The sequence below is a fragment of the Aulonocara stuartgranti genome (genome assembly GCF_965226115.1).
Source record: "Aulonocara stuartgranti genome assembly, chromosome: 16".
Taxonomy (NCBI): domain Eukaryota; kingdom Metazoa; phylum Chordata; class Actinopteri; order Cichliformes; family Cichlidae; genus Aulonocara; species Aulonocara stuartgranti.
Genome location: NC_138952.1, coordinates 25,950,753 through 25,966,100, shown reverse-complemented (window position 1 = coordinate 25,966,100; position 15,348 = coordinate 25,950,753). Strand labels below are relative to the sequence as shown.

Sequence of the window (15,348 nt, the reverse complement as noted above, 5' to 3'; positions counted from 1 at the left end):
CTGAAGAAGGAGTCCTATCGGGCTTAGTTAGCCTGCGGGACTGTAGACAGCCAAACAGAACGCAGCTCAGGCAGTGACTGAATCCAAAACTCGGGCGTGGGAGGAGTTCGGGGAGGCCATGGAAAAAGACTTTCGGACTGCCTTGATGAGATTCTGGCAAACCGTTAGGTGACTCACGAGGAGAACTGCTGCTGACTTAGACTGAGAACATTGTTGGGCGGTGGAAGGAAAGCTTCGAGGACCTCCACTGGCACGTCTTCCATAGTCTGGGGACAATGAGGAGAACTCGTCTATCTCTGGGGACGAGGTCACTGAGGCAGTTAAACAACTCCTTTTATGGCAGGGCCCCTGGCGTGGATGAGGTTCGCCCTGAGTTCCTGAAGGCTCTGGATATAGTAGGGCTGTCTTGGTTTATATGCCTCTACAATGTTGTGTGGACATCAGGGGCGGTACCTCTGGATTGGCAGAGACTGGGGTGGTGGTTCCCATGTTTAAGGAGGGGGAAGTGTTCCAACTGTTCGGGGATCACAGTAGTCGGCAATAAGTCAGACTTTCAGGTGGGTGATGGATTCCAGAGAAGAATTCGGTAAAAATAAGGTAAAAAGCTCCAAAAAATGGTTTGAAGATGACAGTAACTTAGAAGGTAAGCTGCTGGCATTTCTACATGGTAGAAGGTTTCTAACCACCTGCCTGTCTGTTTAGTTCAGCCAACCACAGCCACATGATGGCGCTGCTGCAGCAGCTGCTCTATAGTGAGTCGCTATCTCTGTCCTGGCGGGATATCATCGTACCCGTGGTCCGGCAGGTCGTGCAGACGGTGCGGCCCGACGTTCGCAACTGCGATGACGACATGGACATCCGGCAGCTGGTCCACATCAAGAAGGTTGAAGCCAAACTTTAGCCGCAACCACTGTATTCATATTTTGTCTAATTAACTAAATAAACAGTATAGTCAGCTCTATGAGTAGCTGAGTTACATACAGTTATAACTGAATCTTTATTTGTGGTTCAGATTCCTGGAGGCAAGAAGTTTGACTCAATGGTCGTAAATGGCTTTGTGTGCACAAAAAACATCGCCCACAAGAAGGTAGGGTCAACTATTGTGATCATATGAATCTGCAGTTATATCAAGAAATACAGTAAAGGAATGTACCAGTTGTTGAATGAAATATGTGAAGAATAGCTGATAGTAAACTAATCCGTCTGACCTGCAACCAGATGAACCCCTACATCAAGAACCCCAGGATCCTGATGCTCAAGTGTTCCATAGAGTACCTGTACAGAGAGGAGACCAAGTTTACCTCCATTGACCCCATCGTCCTACAAGTGAGTCACTCCAGCAGTGAAACAGCAGAGGAAACGAGCCTTTTCTGTGCTTTTCTGAAAGAAGCTTTCTTTGTCTCTACCTCAGGAGCGAGAGTTTTTGAAGAACTATGTGCAGCGCATCGTGGATGTCCGTCCAAACCTGGTGTTGGTGGAGAAGACGGTTTCTCGTATTGCTCAAGACATGCTGTTAGAGCATGGCATCACACTGGTCATCAACGTCAAACCGGTCAGTTTAACGTCAGTGTTCCACTCGAAATATATAGTTTACTTTCTCTAGTTTTACCAACAACAGTTTCCCCATTAATGCCACTGTCACAGTGGCATTAATGGTGAACTGAGAAAAAAGTATTCATATAACATGTTGTATGCACATTTAATACACCGAGAAATAAAATTCTTTCAGTTGGTAAGATTATAAAATTTCTGTCACCTGCTCATTTTTATCACAGTTTTGGGTTTTGAGTGCAGCCAAAATCACAGCAGATTGGTAGAGGCATCACATCCTGCCTTGATAAATGTTGTGGAAAGGTGCTGGACATGCAGGTCTGAAATAAATAAATCACTGTGATGCACTTAGGTGGGCACTAAGTTAAATTTGTCAACTTTGAGATGTAATCTGCATGTAAAAAATGGATGTAGTCATGACGACTGACCAAATCACAACAACAGTCGCCTTGAGCTGCTTTATATTGTAAGGTAAAGACCCTACGATGACGCAAAACCCCATTAATCACATGACCTCTGTGATCCAGCACTTGGCGACACTGGATCTGAGAGGGAGATGCCTGTGACCATGTAAACGTTGGCAGTGTAACACATAACTTGTCGATCACAAGGTGGGACAGCCCCAAAGAATGCCATGTACTCTAAGCGGAAAGTGTTTACCGAGGTCATGGATCAAAGGAGCCGAAGGGTCATTTTCTCATAGACGTCGGTATAACCAGATTTCTCTTCGCAACCAGAGAAATTACCCTCTACTGTCTTTTTCTTAACTTTTGAGACTCATTTTTCTCCATCTTTAGTAAAAAGTCTGTGCTGTGAGATGAAACAATTGCTAGTGTATAATGTACGTGGTCACCTCATTGCTTCTTGACTTTTCTTGTGTGTATGCTCTTTTACTCTGATTCATACATTTTAAAGAAACAAAGCTTGGTCTGGAACATCATCATCATCTAATGGACCTGCTAGAAATGTCTTTGAGGAGATGTCTTTGCTCAAGTGTTCATTTTTTTCCCCTCCTTTTTAGCAAGTTTTGGACAGAGTGAGTCATATGACTCAGGGAGACCTGGTAATGTCCATGGACCAGCTCCTCACCAAACCTCGTCTGGGGACCTGCCACAAGTTCTACATGCAGCCCTTTATACTGGCAAACAGTAAGAAGCACACACTCCTCTCAGTGGACCCTGCTGCAATGATAGGTCATTGCTGTCATTCTCTCTCTTTGTCCTTCCAGGTGAGGTGAAGACATTGATGTTCTTTGAGGGCTGCCCTCCTCATCTTGGATGCTCCATAAAACTGCGTGGTGCTTCAGAGTACGAGCTGGCCAGGGTGAAGGAGATCATCATGCTGATGGTATGCGTGGCCTACCACTCCCAGCTGGAGATCTCGTTCCTCATGGATGAGTTCGCCATGCCGCCCAGCTTGGCACAAAGCACTTCGTTCCCCTGTCTGCTGGAAGGCGCCGCTGCTTCAGAGGAAGAGGAAGATGGAGAGAGTCCAGGGAGCGAGAACAATGAAGAGAGCCCAGGGAAAACTGCAGGAAGTGAAGATTCTGCATCTGCAGCACAGACTGAGGATGAAGGGCTTCTCTTAGACTCTTCATCTAAAAATGGAGACCTAGAAGCTCTCCAAGACAAATTGAACCCAAAATCACCTACCCCATCTGTCCGAAAGGATGAGGCTCCTGCAGAGACGAGGACCTCCTCTCCATTTTCCAACCCTCCTGCACCGCCCTTTTCTGTGTCCCCTCCATTCCTCATGGAAGAAGACCAAGAGATGACAGGCTCCGACACGCTGATCGCAGCATCTGATGGGGATATGGGGGGAGAGGCAACGCTGCTGAAGCAGGAGTCGTTAGGTTTAGAGGATGGTGATGGATCAGAGACACCAACTCCTAAGTTGTTCAGAGACCCCCTGCAGGATGACACGGGGATGTTTTTCGCAGAGCAGGTGGCTTCATCTGACGACCGCCTGAAGTCCATCTCTGCAGTGTTCAAGCAGGAGCTCAAGGACGTCATCCTGTGCATTTCCCCCTTCATCACATTTAAAGAACCATTCCTTCTCACACCAGCTGGCATGCACTGCCCCAGCAGGGACTACTTTCCTGAGCAGGTACCTTAGTTTACTTAGTTTCCTGCCTGCACTTTGGCGCTGTTTCCGAATTTTTCCCTGATTCACAGACCACTAATTTGAGTTTTTCCACGCCTTGTAGGTCTACCTTTCTCCTCTCCTCAACAAGGACCTGAAGGAACTGGACGTGCGCAGAAAACGGCAGCTCCTTAAAGACTCAGCCCCCTCCTCACTGGTTGGAGGACAGACCAACGGCGTTGTGCAACCGAGGCCCATTGAGTTCCTGCCTTGCCACAGTCTGACCAGCACCCGCATTGTAGAGCAGCTGAGCAATAGTCAGAATTTGGCCGAGATGTTGGCGGACTACAGAGCAAAGGGGGGTCGCATCCGGCAGAAAGAAACCCATGACCCCTTCAACTCTGCCGCAGCTGCTGCCAGTAGCCAGAGCCGGGGGGCTGATATACCAGGCAAACCATCAGTGAAGAGCGAAGGAGAAGAGGAGAGGCCGAGCAAACAGAGCGAGATGAACTGGGCCCCCAAGGTGAGCAACGTAAGGCCGATCATTCTTCACCAGAACAGAATTTCAAACCATCAAAATGTTTTAATCTGACACTGCCAAGCACAGTGAGACACTATTTGTTTAGCCTCCATATATTTGTAACTTCTGATAAATGATGTATGCTTGTGTGATGTGTATTTACTGCCTGAACATGAGTTCCAGCCTTGAGGTGTCAGTTTCTCAATCGTTATCTGGTGAATTCAGCTGAGGAACAGAATCTAAACAGATACTAAAAGTCTGATGTTGTTCCTTTGTGAAGTTGTCTATTGTTTGTTTATTTCATTGTCATTATTTCTCAGAGGTTTGTTGAGGTGAACTAGGTTTAAATCTTCAAAAAGAGTATTTACTTGTAGATATTTAAAAACAACAGTTTGAAGGACGCAGCCTACTAGGGTCTATTTAGGGCAAAAACATGTCCATATATGGAGCTATATTGATACAAATGCTCTTATCATTTAAAATATTTTCTCACCACACACCAAATTTCAATCAGAGGAAATGCAGAGGAAAAGGTGGGTTTAGTGCACAAGATTCTGTATTTGCCGTATTTGGGAATATCTTTCTTTGTGAAATTTTAGTGAATTGACTGTTGGAGGTTTAAATGAACTGCAGTAATGCAAACACACACTATGTGCTCAAAAGTCGGGCTGTGCGATATGACCAAATTCTCATATCCCGCTATAAGACATTTACCGTCTCGACAACGATATCTATTACAAAATTTTACATTTTGTGTAAATTCTGTGAATCTCAGGCAACTCGACTGTGTGAAGTGTTTTGAGCTGGGCTCGTGTACCTGGAGTCGAGTGTTACATAAGTTGAAACAGCCGCAGTTTTCTTTGTATTTATTACACAGCGTGCTGCGGGGAAAAGCCTGTTCTAAGGTTTATTTTTTAGCACCTGACGGCTCTTTTTAGCTTCTCTGTAAACACTGCATAGTATTTCGCGTGATTCGGTTTATTTTGAAAAATCTCAACAGGATCTACAGCTTTATGTGGAAAATAAGCAAGCGGACGGCGGAGCCACTCAATGGTTTTACCGTCGTTGTTGTTAATGACAAGGCATGAAAACAGTCGCTTGTCTGTCCGTAGTGTGGTTATATTAAATATAAGAGAAAGAGAGAAACTTAAGAAATTCTACAGTGACCCATCAAAACCATGAAAACATATTACCGTAAACAAACGATAGCGTAATATGAAACGATAGATGTTTTCATATCGTCATCCGATATATATCTTTATGTGGAACAGCCCTACTCAAAAGTACTGGGCGAGACCTTTGAATTCAGGTTTTTGCAGTTCAATTTAGGTATTTAAAATCAAGCAGCTGGCAACAGTGTCTGTCATTACAAGCATTAATAAAGAATGGGTGATTCTAAAGAGTTCACTGAATTAGAGTGCGATACTGTAACAGGATGCTTCTGTTGCCACAGGTCAGTTTGTGAAATGCCTTTTTTTTCTAGATATTTTACAATCAATGCTTTGAGTGGTATTGCAGACTGGATGCATGTAGGAACCAAAGCAACGCTGCCATGAAGTGGCAGACTCTATAAAGATACAGATGTTGTCACTGAGCGCTGACATCATAGTAAAAGTAAAAGCTGTGTTTCAAACCGCTTCCGACATTAACATCAGCACAAAACCGCTTCATGTCATGGGTTTTCATGGCTGAGCAGCATCTGTAGACGTCACGTGTAGGTGTCCCAGTACTTTTGACCGTATAGTATATTTGTAGTACAAATTGCTCAGCATTATGCTTGATGCTGTCACTGGTTCGTGTGTTTAGCTGCCTGTCTGTAGGGGTATTAAAAACGGCTGAACTAATGTGCAAAAGCACATTCAAGGGAACCTTTTAGTAGAAAGTGCCTTTGCATCCTAGTTGCACTGCTGAGCCAGGACTCCTCAGCTTTGATTTAAGAAGTGTATCGAGGTGTTTGAACTTATTCTTTACTTTTCTCATCCTCAGCTGGACTGCCTGAATCCCATCAACCATCAGAGGTTGTGTGTGCTTTTCAGTAGTTCATCTATTCAGTCCAACAATGCACCCAACCCCTGTGTCAGCCCATGGTAAACCGGTCATACAGAGATAACCTGTAAATATGATCCGAAATAAAAGAGAGAACCTGGAGTCACTGCCCTGTGTTTGTCAACAGGATTGTCACGATGGAGTTTTATGGCAAGAACGACCTCTCTCTGGGTGTTTTCCTGGAACGATATTGTTTCAGGTACGACAACAAAGACGTGCCTTAGATTAATGAGATGAGATTTAAAAAGTTGGATTCTTGGAACATGTTGTAATGTGTTTGTGTGGATGTTCACCTGCAGGCCATCCTACCAGTGCCCCAGCATGTTCTGTGAGACTCCCATGGTGCATCACGTCCGTCGGTTTGTGCACGGCAACGGCTGTGTGCAGATTGTGTTGAAGGAGTTGGACTCCCCTGTGCCTGGTTATCAGCACACAATTCTCAACTACTCCTGGTGCCGAATCTGCAAGCAGGTCAGTAACAGTTCAGATAGACCATCTGGGGCCTTACTGTATGGTGTGTGTGTTCGTTTTCTATGGTCGAGCAATTAATCAGTCAAAAGCAGCTTAAAGTGTCCTCTGCTGTGTTTGTATCTTAGGTGTACTCTGCCAAATGTGATGCCACTGAAAATTCCACTATTTGTATGAATGAATGAATGAAAGTGGTGACCCGGTCTTCTCACCATGCTTCTCTTCTCTCTGTCTGTAGGTGACACCGGTGGTTCCTCTCTCCAATGACTCGTGGTGTATGTCTTTTGCCAAATACCTGGAACTTCGCTTCTATGGTCACCAGTACTCCAGACGGGCTAATGCAGAGCCCTGCGGGCACTCCATCCACAAAGACTACCACCAGTACTTCTCATATAACCAGATGGTGGCTTCCTTCAGGTAGTCATTCACACTACTGCATTATAGCCATTATAGTGTCAAACAACAAATGGGTCAGAGAACAGAATGCAATGATCTCATGAATCTCATAAAACCTGTATTTTATTCACAGTTTACATGACGTTTACACCGGGAAAATGTTGCATTTTAAATTTGATGTCAGCAACAAGTCTGAAAAAAGTGGGGACAGGGCCATGTTTGACATCCACTCTTGTTTTAACAGTTCTTAAATGTTTGGTAACTGAGGCGAACAGTTGCTCAGCAGCCTTCTTTTGCCTATTTTTCATTTCATGATGAGCCAAATGTTTTCAGTATGTGAAGGTTCTGGACTGCAGGCAAGTTCAGCACCCGGACTCTTTACTACAAAACTATACTGTTGTAATACATGCAGTATGCAGTTCACTATTGTCTCGCTGCAATATGCCAGCAATTCCCTGCAGAAGACCTGCTCTCTAAAACTTGTATATACCCTTCCCAATGTGAAAGCTGCCAATTCCAGGTTACCTTTTGGATTTGTCTGACTCCAGAACAGTTTTCATTTTCTCCCGAGTCATTTTGAAACAAGCTTTGAGCTCTGGCTTCTGTTTAGCTTCTTCATTGCATGATAGAGTTGCGTTTGTGGATGGCATGGTGAGTTCACAGACGTGCAGTGACAGAATCATGCCTGTTTTTAACGCAGGGCCTCTGAGGACCTGAAGATCACAGGCATCCAGTATTGATTCTCTTAATAAAACAATGACGAAACACACACGTTTGACAATAATATACATTACACCACATCTCATGATAGACAGTACAGCTACTAAAGTACACAGACACACAAAAACACACATTTCAGTAATTTGTTGTTCACTCCCTTTTAAATCCAGTTTACAGGTTAATTGTGTTATCCACCTTCTATACTCCATGGCCCAATAAATGTTTGTTTGCATGATTTGATTACTTCTTTGTAGCAATAGTAATTCTGATAAACACATAATACATAAATAGCACCAGAAACTGTACATATCCTTACCTTATAATTACCAAATTCCATCATAACTATTTATTGATAATATCTATGATAATAACCAGGAGTTTGGCCTTAATGTAGTAATTATTTACACATGGCTATTCATTTAAGTTAAAGTGTATTTGTATAAGTGGTTCACAACAATACTTGTCTTAAAGCACTTTTAATGACAACAGTTTCAAATATGGGACTCTGTTTTTTCCTGTTTCTTCAGCTACACGTCTATAAAGTTGTTGGAGATTTGTCTTCCTCGGCCCAAGATCTTCATCAGGAACCTGGGACCATCCAAAACCAACCTGCAGCAGGACCTGAAGGACTTCACTCAGAAGTAAATACCACTGACCTAGCTTCAGCTCAAGAAATTAGTGTATTTCTACCACTACATCCTATGTAACAGCTGTAATGTTAAGAGAATTGCAGATATGAGATCTGATATACCTCAACTTCAGATAATTGATATGACTATTATGGAGGGTACCCTTTAGATTGTTACGGTTTTTACTTACTTAAACACCGGAACAAGGTCTCAGTGCATGAGGTAGGGGTGTAGTAGCATGTTTACAGTAACCTGCAAATATCCCCCCCCCCTAGAGTCACACAGGTGTACTTGGCCATCGATGACCGCCTCACATCCCTGAAAACTGAAACCTTCAGTAAGACACGTGAAGAAAAGATGGAGGACATTTTCGCTCAGAAAGATGTAGGTTCTCCCCACATCAGCGTCTCTTGTTGCAGGGGGTGTCTTGGGCTCATGTTGGTATTTATGTGCAGATGGAAGAGGCAGAGCTGCGGAGCTGGATCGAAAAGCTTCAGGTTCGACTGCAGGTGTGCGGCTCAGATTCTCCTCAGCAGCTGCAGGCTGTTCTCGAGTCGCTGGTGGTGAAGAAACAGAGTCTGTGCGAGATGCTGCAGTCCTGGAACAGCAGGTGAGAGTCGGAGAATATCTGACACGTGCTTTATTACATCATCCATGCAATATAAATGTCATGTCACCATAGCAACACCAACACTTGGTTTTAATCCTGATTTCATACTTTCAGACTTCAGGATTTGTTCCAGCAGGAGAAAGGCAAGAAGCGCTTGTCTGTACCCCCCAGCCCAGGCAGACACAGGCCAAACACCACTGACGACAGCAAGGTCTGTAGCATCATTCAGTGAATGTTTGCATGCACTTCACTCAGTCACCCGTTTGCTTTACACGCTGTGTAGTCAGAGACCTGGGCTGTTTGTGTTTCTTAACCATGTAGTCTTGTCCTTACGACATAATGTTTTATAACTATGATGTAATATTATTGACTATAGTGACAGGAGTCAGCATCAGTATTGGGACACTGTGGATGGGTGGTGCATCCAAAACTCAACCTAAAAATCTGAGTTTACATCACTTTTCACAGAACAAAGGTTTTCAAGGTGTGAGGGACGCGTGAAAGGGACGTTCATGAAGGTTAATGTTAATGATCCGGTTTCTATTGAAGGCTCCTAAAGGGAATTCTTCTCCACATCTTCTTCCTCACTGTGTAACTTGACAACAAACCAATTAGAAAGAATTTGAGACGTTCTTTCTGTTTTGTTTGTGGGTTTGAACAAAGCTTAGATTGTAGCTTCATGGTCCCCGTACATGCGATATAACAATAATCTTTTTGTGTTTTAATAGAGTGCTGTGGAGTCCTCCCCTCGTAACCCATCACCGGTGGTACAAAATGGTGAGAAAGGTGAGTTACTGCTTTACTGAGTGTGCTTTTGTGACTTCTCATTTAAAGTATTAATGTGAAGTCTTCACTTTACAATGTAAATCACCTCGAGGTGACTGTTGTTGTGTTTTGGCGCTATAAAAATAAAACAGAATTGAATTCAATTGTTTGGATTTCAGATTTTTGTGTGTTTGTTTAGATTTGACAATTTTATTTTAAAAAAAGAACCAGTGGGATACTTGGTGCATATTGTCCCAGGAGTCCCAAGCATTTACGTTATAAGAAGGTAGTATCCCAAAAGGTTGATTCTGTTCCTCTGGACGCAGCGTTTTCATTGGGAGAAACGTTTCGTCACTCATCCGAGTGACTTTTTCTATCTCAGCTGAGCGTTTCTCCCACTGAAAGTGCTACGTCCAGATGAACTAACCCTTTACTTACCTGGATGATTGAGCCTGCATCAAGATGAAAAGGCAGTGTCCTCTTGAGGGGAGGTGTAGGCAATCCATTTCTTCCACTTTTGTAAAAAGTTATTTCCTTTCTCAGCGACAGAGTCATCTTCTCCATTAAAAAGAGGTCCCTCCCTCGCTAGACTTGGAAGGTTAGGTTTATACCAGAGCAGCCAATCAAAATAGATCTACTAGAAAGGGAGTGGAAAGTGACAAAGAAGCCAGGGCACAGTAGGAATGTTTTTAAATTGTCAGTCGTGAAAAGCTGCTCTTGTAAAGCTTTAAGATAAACATGAAGCTGGAAATAATAATAGGTCTCGTTTGAAGTAGAGTTGAGATAAAGAGTTAAAACAACAGTAAAGAAAAAAGCATGTAAATATAAAAGTCAGGGATCATCGTGGTAAAAGCTCTGTTTCATTTTAACTCTTCGCCCCATAAAGACGACATTTGACGATCTCGTTGTAATGACGGAGTTTGACACCACGGTACATATCAATAAAGATGTGCTTTGGCGACCATTAGAATATTTTTTGCGTTTTTTTTTTTCCCCCCCCAAGGGTAACTGCGTAGGCAGAGACCACCCTCACTAACTTCTGATGCAAAGCAGCCATCGCGTTATGTAGACGAGCCTAGAATATGAAAAACGCTCAGTTCCGAAAAGAACTTCAAGAGACAGCAACTGTTTTTATTCATGTCAGAAAGCGGGGAGCTTTGAGATTTCAGAAGATAAAAGCATAAATAATTTTTTCTACAATTTCCAGGTTAGGGTGAGATCTGCTCAATCAGTAATATCCCTCCATGTTAAACCTTACTCAATGAAGCTGTTTGCGACACTTTGTTTTTTCTTCCCCTCTCTTGTCTGGCAGAGGACCGTCACCTCAGTACGCTGTCCTCCTCCACTGTTTCCTCCTTGCTGCCATCACCAGGAGATCCTGGAGCCGAGCCGGTCACACCTGTCCCCTCCTTTATCGAGCAGGACTCTGTCAGCATGTCAGAAGGTTCGCACTCCTCCTCTAGTCTTTATCGTATTTCGTGCACCGTTACCCCTGCTCTACATGCCGTGTGCGTGCTCACTTTCAGACGTCTTTGACGGACACCTGCTGGGCTCCACTGACAGCCAGGTGAAGGAAAAATCCACCATGAAAGCAATCCTCGCCAACTTCCTCCCAGGAAACAGCTACAATCCCATCCCTTTCCCATTGTAAGTACTGTGCTCTAGGTCTGCGGGCCGTTCACTTAGTCACTGATCACATATTGGCTGAAGTGGTAGATATATTTGATACTAAATAGAGAATTAGATACTTGTATAGTAAACAATACCATTAGGAAAAATAGTGTACTGTACTTAAAAGATGGACAAGGCCACTATGACATAAGCCATTTGTGTTTGGACTAGACTCAGCGTTAGCATTTTAGCTTCCACTATGTTGCTTTTTGATCCAGAAGTGATCCAGTTTAGATGAGAGGGTGGAGCGCTAGATTATCATCTAAGGCTAGGAAGCTATTGCTATAAAGGGTGGGGTGTTATTATAAATGAAGAAAATGTGATTGTTGAAGCCAGTTAAAATAATTCCCAACTTTGCTTTAGCCATCCAAAATAAAACCCCAAAGAGGCGTGGACCACCTCACGTTCAGCAGGCGTTGTTTCTGACTGCTGTGTCACATGTTTACAGTGATCCAGATAAGCACTACCTCATGTACGAACATGAGCGGGTTCCCATCGCAGTGTGCGAGAGAGAGCCAAGCTCCATCATCGCCTTCGCCCTCAGGTGACCACCTGCTTCCCTCCTCTCTGTTTTTAAATTGGCACTATTGATGTCACGTTTGGAAAAATATGCTAAAATATACGATTGTCACCATTCAGCTGCAAGGAGTACAAAACAGCACTGGATGATCTGTCTAAGGTGTCGAACGCAGGAGGAGAGGAGACTTCACAGCCCAGCAGGTACGCTGCATTCCCACCGGAGCTTCAACTCTGTGCCTCAAAATCCACTGTGCAGCTGTTAGCTTATTTCTGTTATCTATTAATTATGTTTGCACTTAATTAATGAACACAATACATCAGAATATGGTGAAGAATTAAAGGTAACGTCCTTATTGTTAACAATCATTTAAAATGCTAAGGTACTTTAATTTCATATATCCTCTTTAACCCCAGTTTAATTACGGAGCATCTCTCGCAGCTTTCCAATCCCATTATTTTCGTTTGTGACGAAGTGGCATCATCACACAAATCAAAAGAGAATAATCTGGCTGTTGGCTCTCTTCTTCCAGCCAACAGCCCAAGTGCCAATTTCTCACAATCTACATTTTTAAAATAGTTATTTTTATATATGTATTGATTGTGGTTAAATAGGAGCATTTAGCACCTTTAGACCCTCGGGAGATGGGGGAGACCAAAATTGATACTGGACTCTAAGTGAATGTTGGATAATAAAGTGATGACGATAAGCCAAGCATATCAACTGAAGTCATTAACATGACTCTTCAGGACTTGTTTCTGCTGCCCCCAAGTGGCCAAACCAGCCACACCAGAGTTGTGTTGTGTTAGAGGATAGTAATGGTTTGAAAAGCCCAGCAGTGTAAGAGCAAAACGTACTCTAAAACTCAAATGGTTCAAATTTTAAACAAATGAATTCAAATGTGAGTCGAGTTTTCTACTGTCTGGTCCTCAGTGGTGGAGAGAGCCGGGTTAAGAGCAGCCCTGCCAGGCCCACCGAGACGACAGCATCACAGCAGAGTCGCAGCAGCACAGACACAGATTCTCTCAGTAAGTGTTCACATACAACACAAAGTCAGTGAAAGAGCAAAGGCTGTAGAGGCGTACCTGGAGGTGCAATGTTTCAATTCTGTCTCTGTTTTGTGCAGAAGAGGCCGACTCAGCAGATAAGCAGAAGAAACAGGCCCTAAATCCACACGTTGAGCTGCGTGAGTGTTTTATTATTACTGTTTTCTTAACTGCTTTTCCAGTCGGGGGCTGAGAGTGGTGCACACTGGACAGGTCACCTCACGGCTTCACGCTTACTGTGGCAGAACGTGCAGACGTCAAACCAAACCTTGTTGGTTAGGACACAATGCTAACCACTGCATTACTGTGTTGCACACTCTTTGGTTCAAGCTGAATGCTATCCCTCTGATAAATGTGTCTAAGCCTGCTGTTCCTGACTGCCTTCTTATTTTCAGAGTTCTCCGATGCCAACGCCAAGTTCTACTGTCGGGTCTACTACGCCAAGGAGTTTCACAAGATGCGAGAGGAGATCATGGAGAGCAGTGAGGAGGATTTCGTCCGCTCGCTGTCCCACTGCGTTAACTGGCAGGCTCGTGGGGGGAAATCTGGAGCTGTGTTCTACGCAACAGAAGGTTGGGGCTGATATCCTCACAGATACAACATAGATATAAAAGGGGCACATGAGCTTGCACAAGTATGTATGTGCACATGTGTAAAAGGAAGCGTGCTTGTGCTTTTCTAAATAAAATAGTAAGTACAAAATGGATGCAAAACATCGTGACACTTGTGAATATGGCAAATAATAATAAAACGCCAAACCTCTGCTAGCTTCAGACACTTCAGGATGCATGTTTTGTTCTTTCCTCTGATGTAAGTCCTGCTGTGTGTCTTGTCAGACGACCGCTTCATCCTGAAGCAGATGCCCAGACTGGAGGTCCAGTCCTTCCTGGACTTTGCACCCCACTACTTTACCTACATCACAGGAGCTGTGCAGCAGAAAGTATGCATCATAAACACTCGCACCGTTTCTAACCATCTGATTGCAAATGAGTAACGAGCGTGTTTGCACCACAGCGGCCGACGGCGTTGGCGAAGATCCTGGGTGTGTACAGGATTGGCTACAAGAACTCTCAGAACAACACGGAGAAGAAGCTGGACCTCCTTGTTATGGAAAACCTGTTTTATGGACGCAAGATGGCTCAGGTCAGAGATGTGGTGTCACTCTGCCTCTCAGTGCAGATAGGACAGGACACACTGTTTATTCTTGATGTAGAACATGGAAAGGACAATACTTGTAACATGTTTGTCCATAATTCATCAAAGTGTGAACAAACGTGTTTACAGGTCTAACACAAATCTTAGATCCATCACAGTTTCCTCAGTAGTGGCTGTTCGGATCATGAGGACCTTTTGACCTCTGTTGATGCTGTGCCGTCCCTGCAGGTATTCGACCTCAAAGGCTCGCTGAGAAACCGCAATGTGAAGACAGAATCGGGCAAGGAAAGCTGCGAGGTGGTTCTACTGGACGAGAACTTGCTGAAGCTGATCCACGACAACCCGCTCTACATCCGCTCCCACTGCAAGTCCATCTTACGAGCTGCCATTCACAGCGACTCCTACTTCCTGTCTAGCCACCTCATCATCGACTACTCCCTGCTGGTTGGGCGGGACGACGCCACCGAGCAGCTGGTCGTTGGGATTATAGGTGAGAGGAGGAGGAGAAGTGTTTTTTGGAGACTTTTGTTGGGGTTTTGTTTTAATTTGTTCCCCTCTCTCGTTTCTGCAGATTACATCAGGACGTTCACCTGGGACAAGAGACTGGAAATGGTTGTTAAATCCACTGGAATCCTCGGAGGCCAAGGTAAATGTCATAAAGCCCACAGAAAGTATGGCTGCATATGGAGGGATGGATTACTTAGGCTACGTTCACACTGCAGGCGAAAGCACATCAAATCTGACTTTTCTGACCCTGTGCGACCCATATCCCATCATGGTATGACAGTGTGAACGGCACAAATCCGATATTTTCAAATCCGATCTGGGTCACTTTCATATGTGGTACTGAATGCGATACATATCTGATGTTTTAGAAAGCGACTGCTGTTTGAACGGTCAAGTCGCATTAAATCCGTCTTTTACGTCACTGACACAAGACAGACGCCAATTATCAGCGCCCGAGAAGACATCGTGAACGCTTCCTGGCCATCCAGTGTAGATGTCAGTGAAACTGTTGGGAAGACAACGTTGGAGAAACGTGAACATTTTATTTGTACTGTATAATCTGCAGATTCTGACAGAAATCTGCAACTATCCTTTGAAGCACCGCTCCTCTAAAACAGCAATAAGGATCATTATTAGGCCATTTGTAAATAACAAAATAACTTTAC

At 44.0% G+C, this 15,348-nt stretch overlaps 1 protein-coding gene across 3 annotated transcripts in view; it reads left to right on the top strand.

Moving 5' to 3' along the window:
- Window positions 1-15,348, top strand: part of pikfyve (phosphoinositide kinase, FYVE finger containing) — a 30,880-nt gene that overhangs the window by 14,104 nt on the left and 1,428 nt on the right. For 2 of the 3 annotated variants that reach the window (XM_082509312.1, XM_082509311.1), the window contains 27 exons: window positions 703-883; window positions 1,013-1,087; window positions 1,219-1,326; window positions 1,412-1,552; window positions 2,573-2,699; window positions 2,780-3,657; window positions 3,758-4,156; window positions 6,140-6,240; window positions 6,327-6,398; window positions 6,499-6,670; window positions 6,906-7,084; window positions 8,311-8,424; window positions 8,688-8,796; window positions 8,868-9,022; window positions 9,137-9,233; window positions 9,751-9,808; window positions 11,100-11,231; window positions 11,314-11,434; window positions 11,907-12,002; window positions 12,098-12,178; window positions 12,909-13,003; window positions 13,102-13,161; window positions 13,417-13,593; window positions 13,858-13,961; window positions 14,036-14,164; window positions 14,405-14,666; window positions 14,748-14,822. In XM_082509312.1, the coding sequence (XP_082365438.1) occupies window positions 703-883; window positions 1,013-1,087; window positions 1,219-1,326; window positions 1,412-1,552; window positions 2,573-2,699; window positions 2,780-3,657; window positions 3,758-4,156; window positions 6,140-6,240; window positions 6,327-6,398; window positions 6,499-6,670; window positions 6,906-7,084; window positions 8,311-8,424; window positions 8,688-8,796; window positions 8,868-9,022; window positions 9,137-9,233; window positions 9,751-9,808; window positions 11,100-11,231; window positions 11,314-11,434; window positions 11,907-12,002; window positions 12,098-12,178; window positions 12,909-13,003; window positions 13,102-13,161; window positions 13,417-13,593; window positions 13,858-13,961; window positions 14,036-14,164; window positions 14,405-14,666; window positions 14,748-14,822 (4,298 nt within the window). Of the gene's footprint in view, window positions 1-702; window positions 884-1,012; window positions 1,088-1,218; window positions 1,327-1,411; window positions 1,553-2,572; window positions 2,700-2,779; window positions 3,658-3,757; window positions 4,166-6,139; window positions 6,241-6,326; window positions 6,399-6,498; window positions 6,671-6,905; window positions 7,085-8,310; window positions 8,425-8,687; window positions 8,797-8,867; window positions 9,023-9,136; window positions 9,234-9,750; window positions 9,809-11,099; window positions 11,232-11,313; window positions 11,435-11,906; window positions 12,003-12,097; window positions 12,179-12,908; window positions 13,004-13,101; window positions 13,162-13,416; window positions 13,594-13,857; window positions 13,962-14,035; window positions 14,165-14,404; window positions 14,667-14,747; window positions 14,823-15,348 lie in introns of all 3 variants that reach the window. The other variant, XM_082509310.1, reaches the window with a different exon arrangement.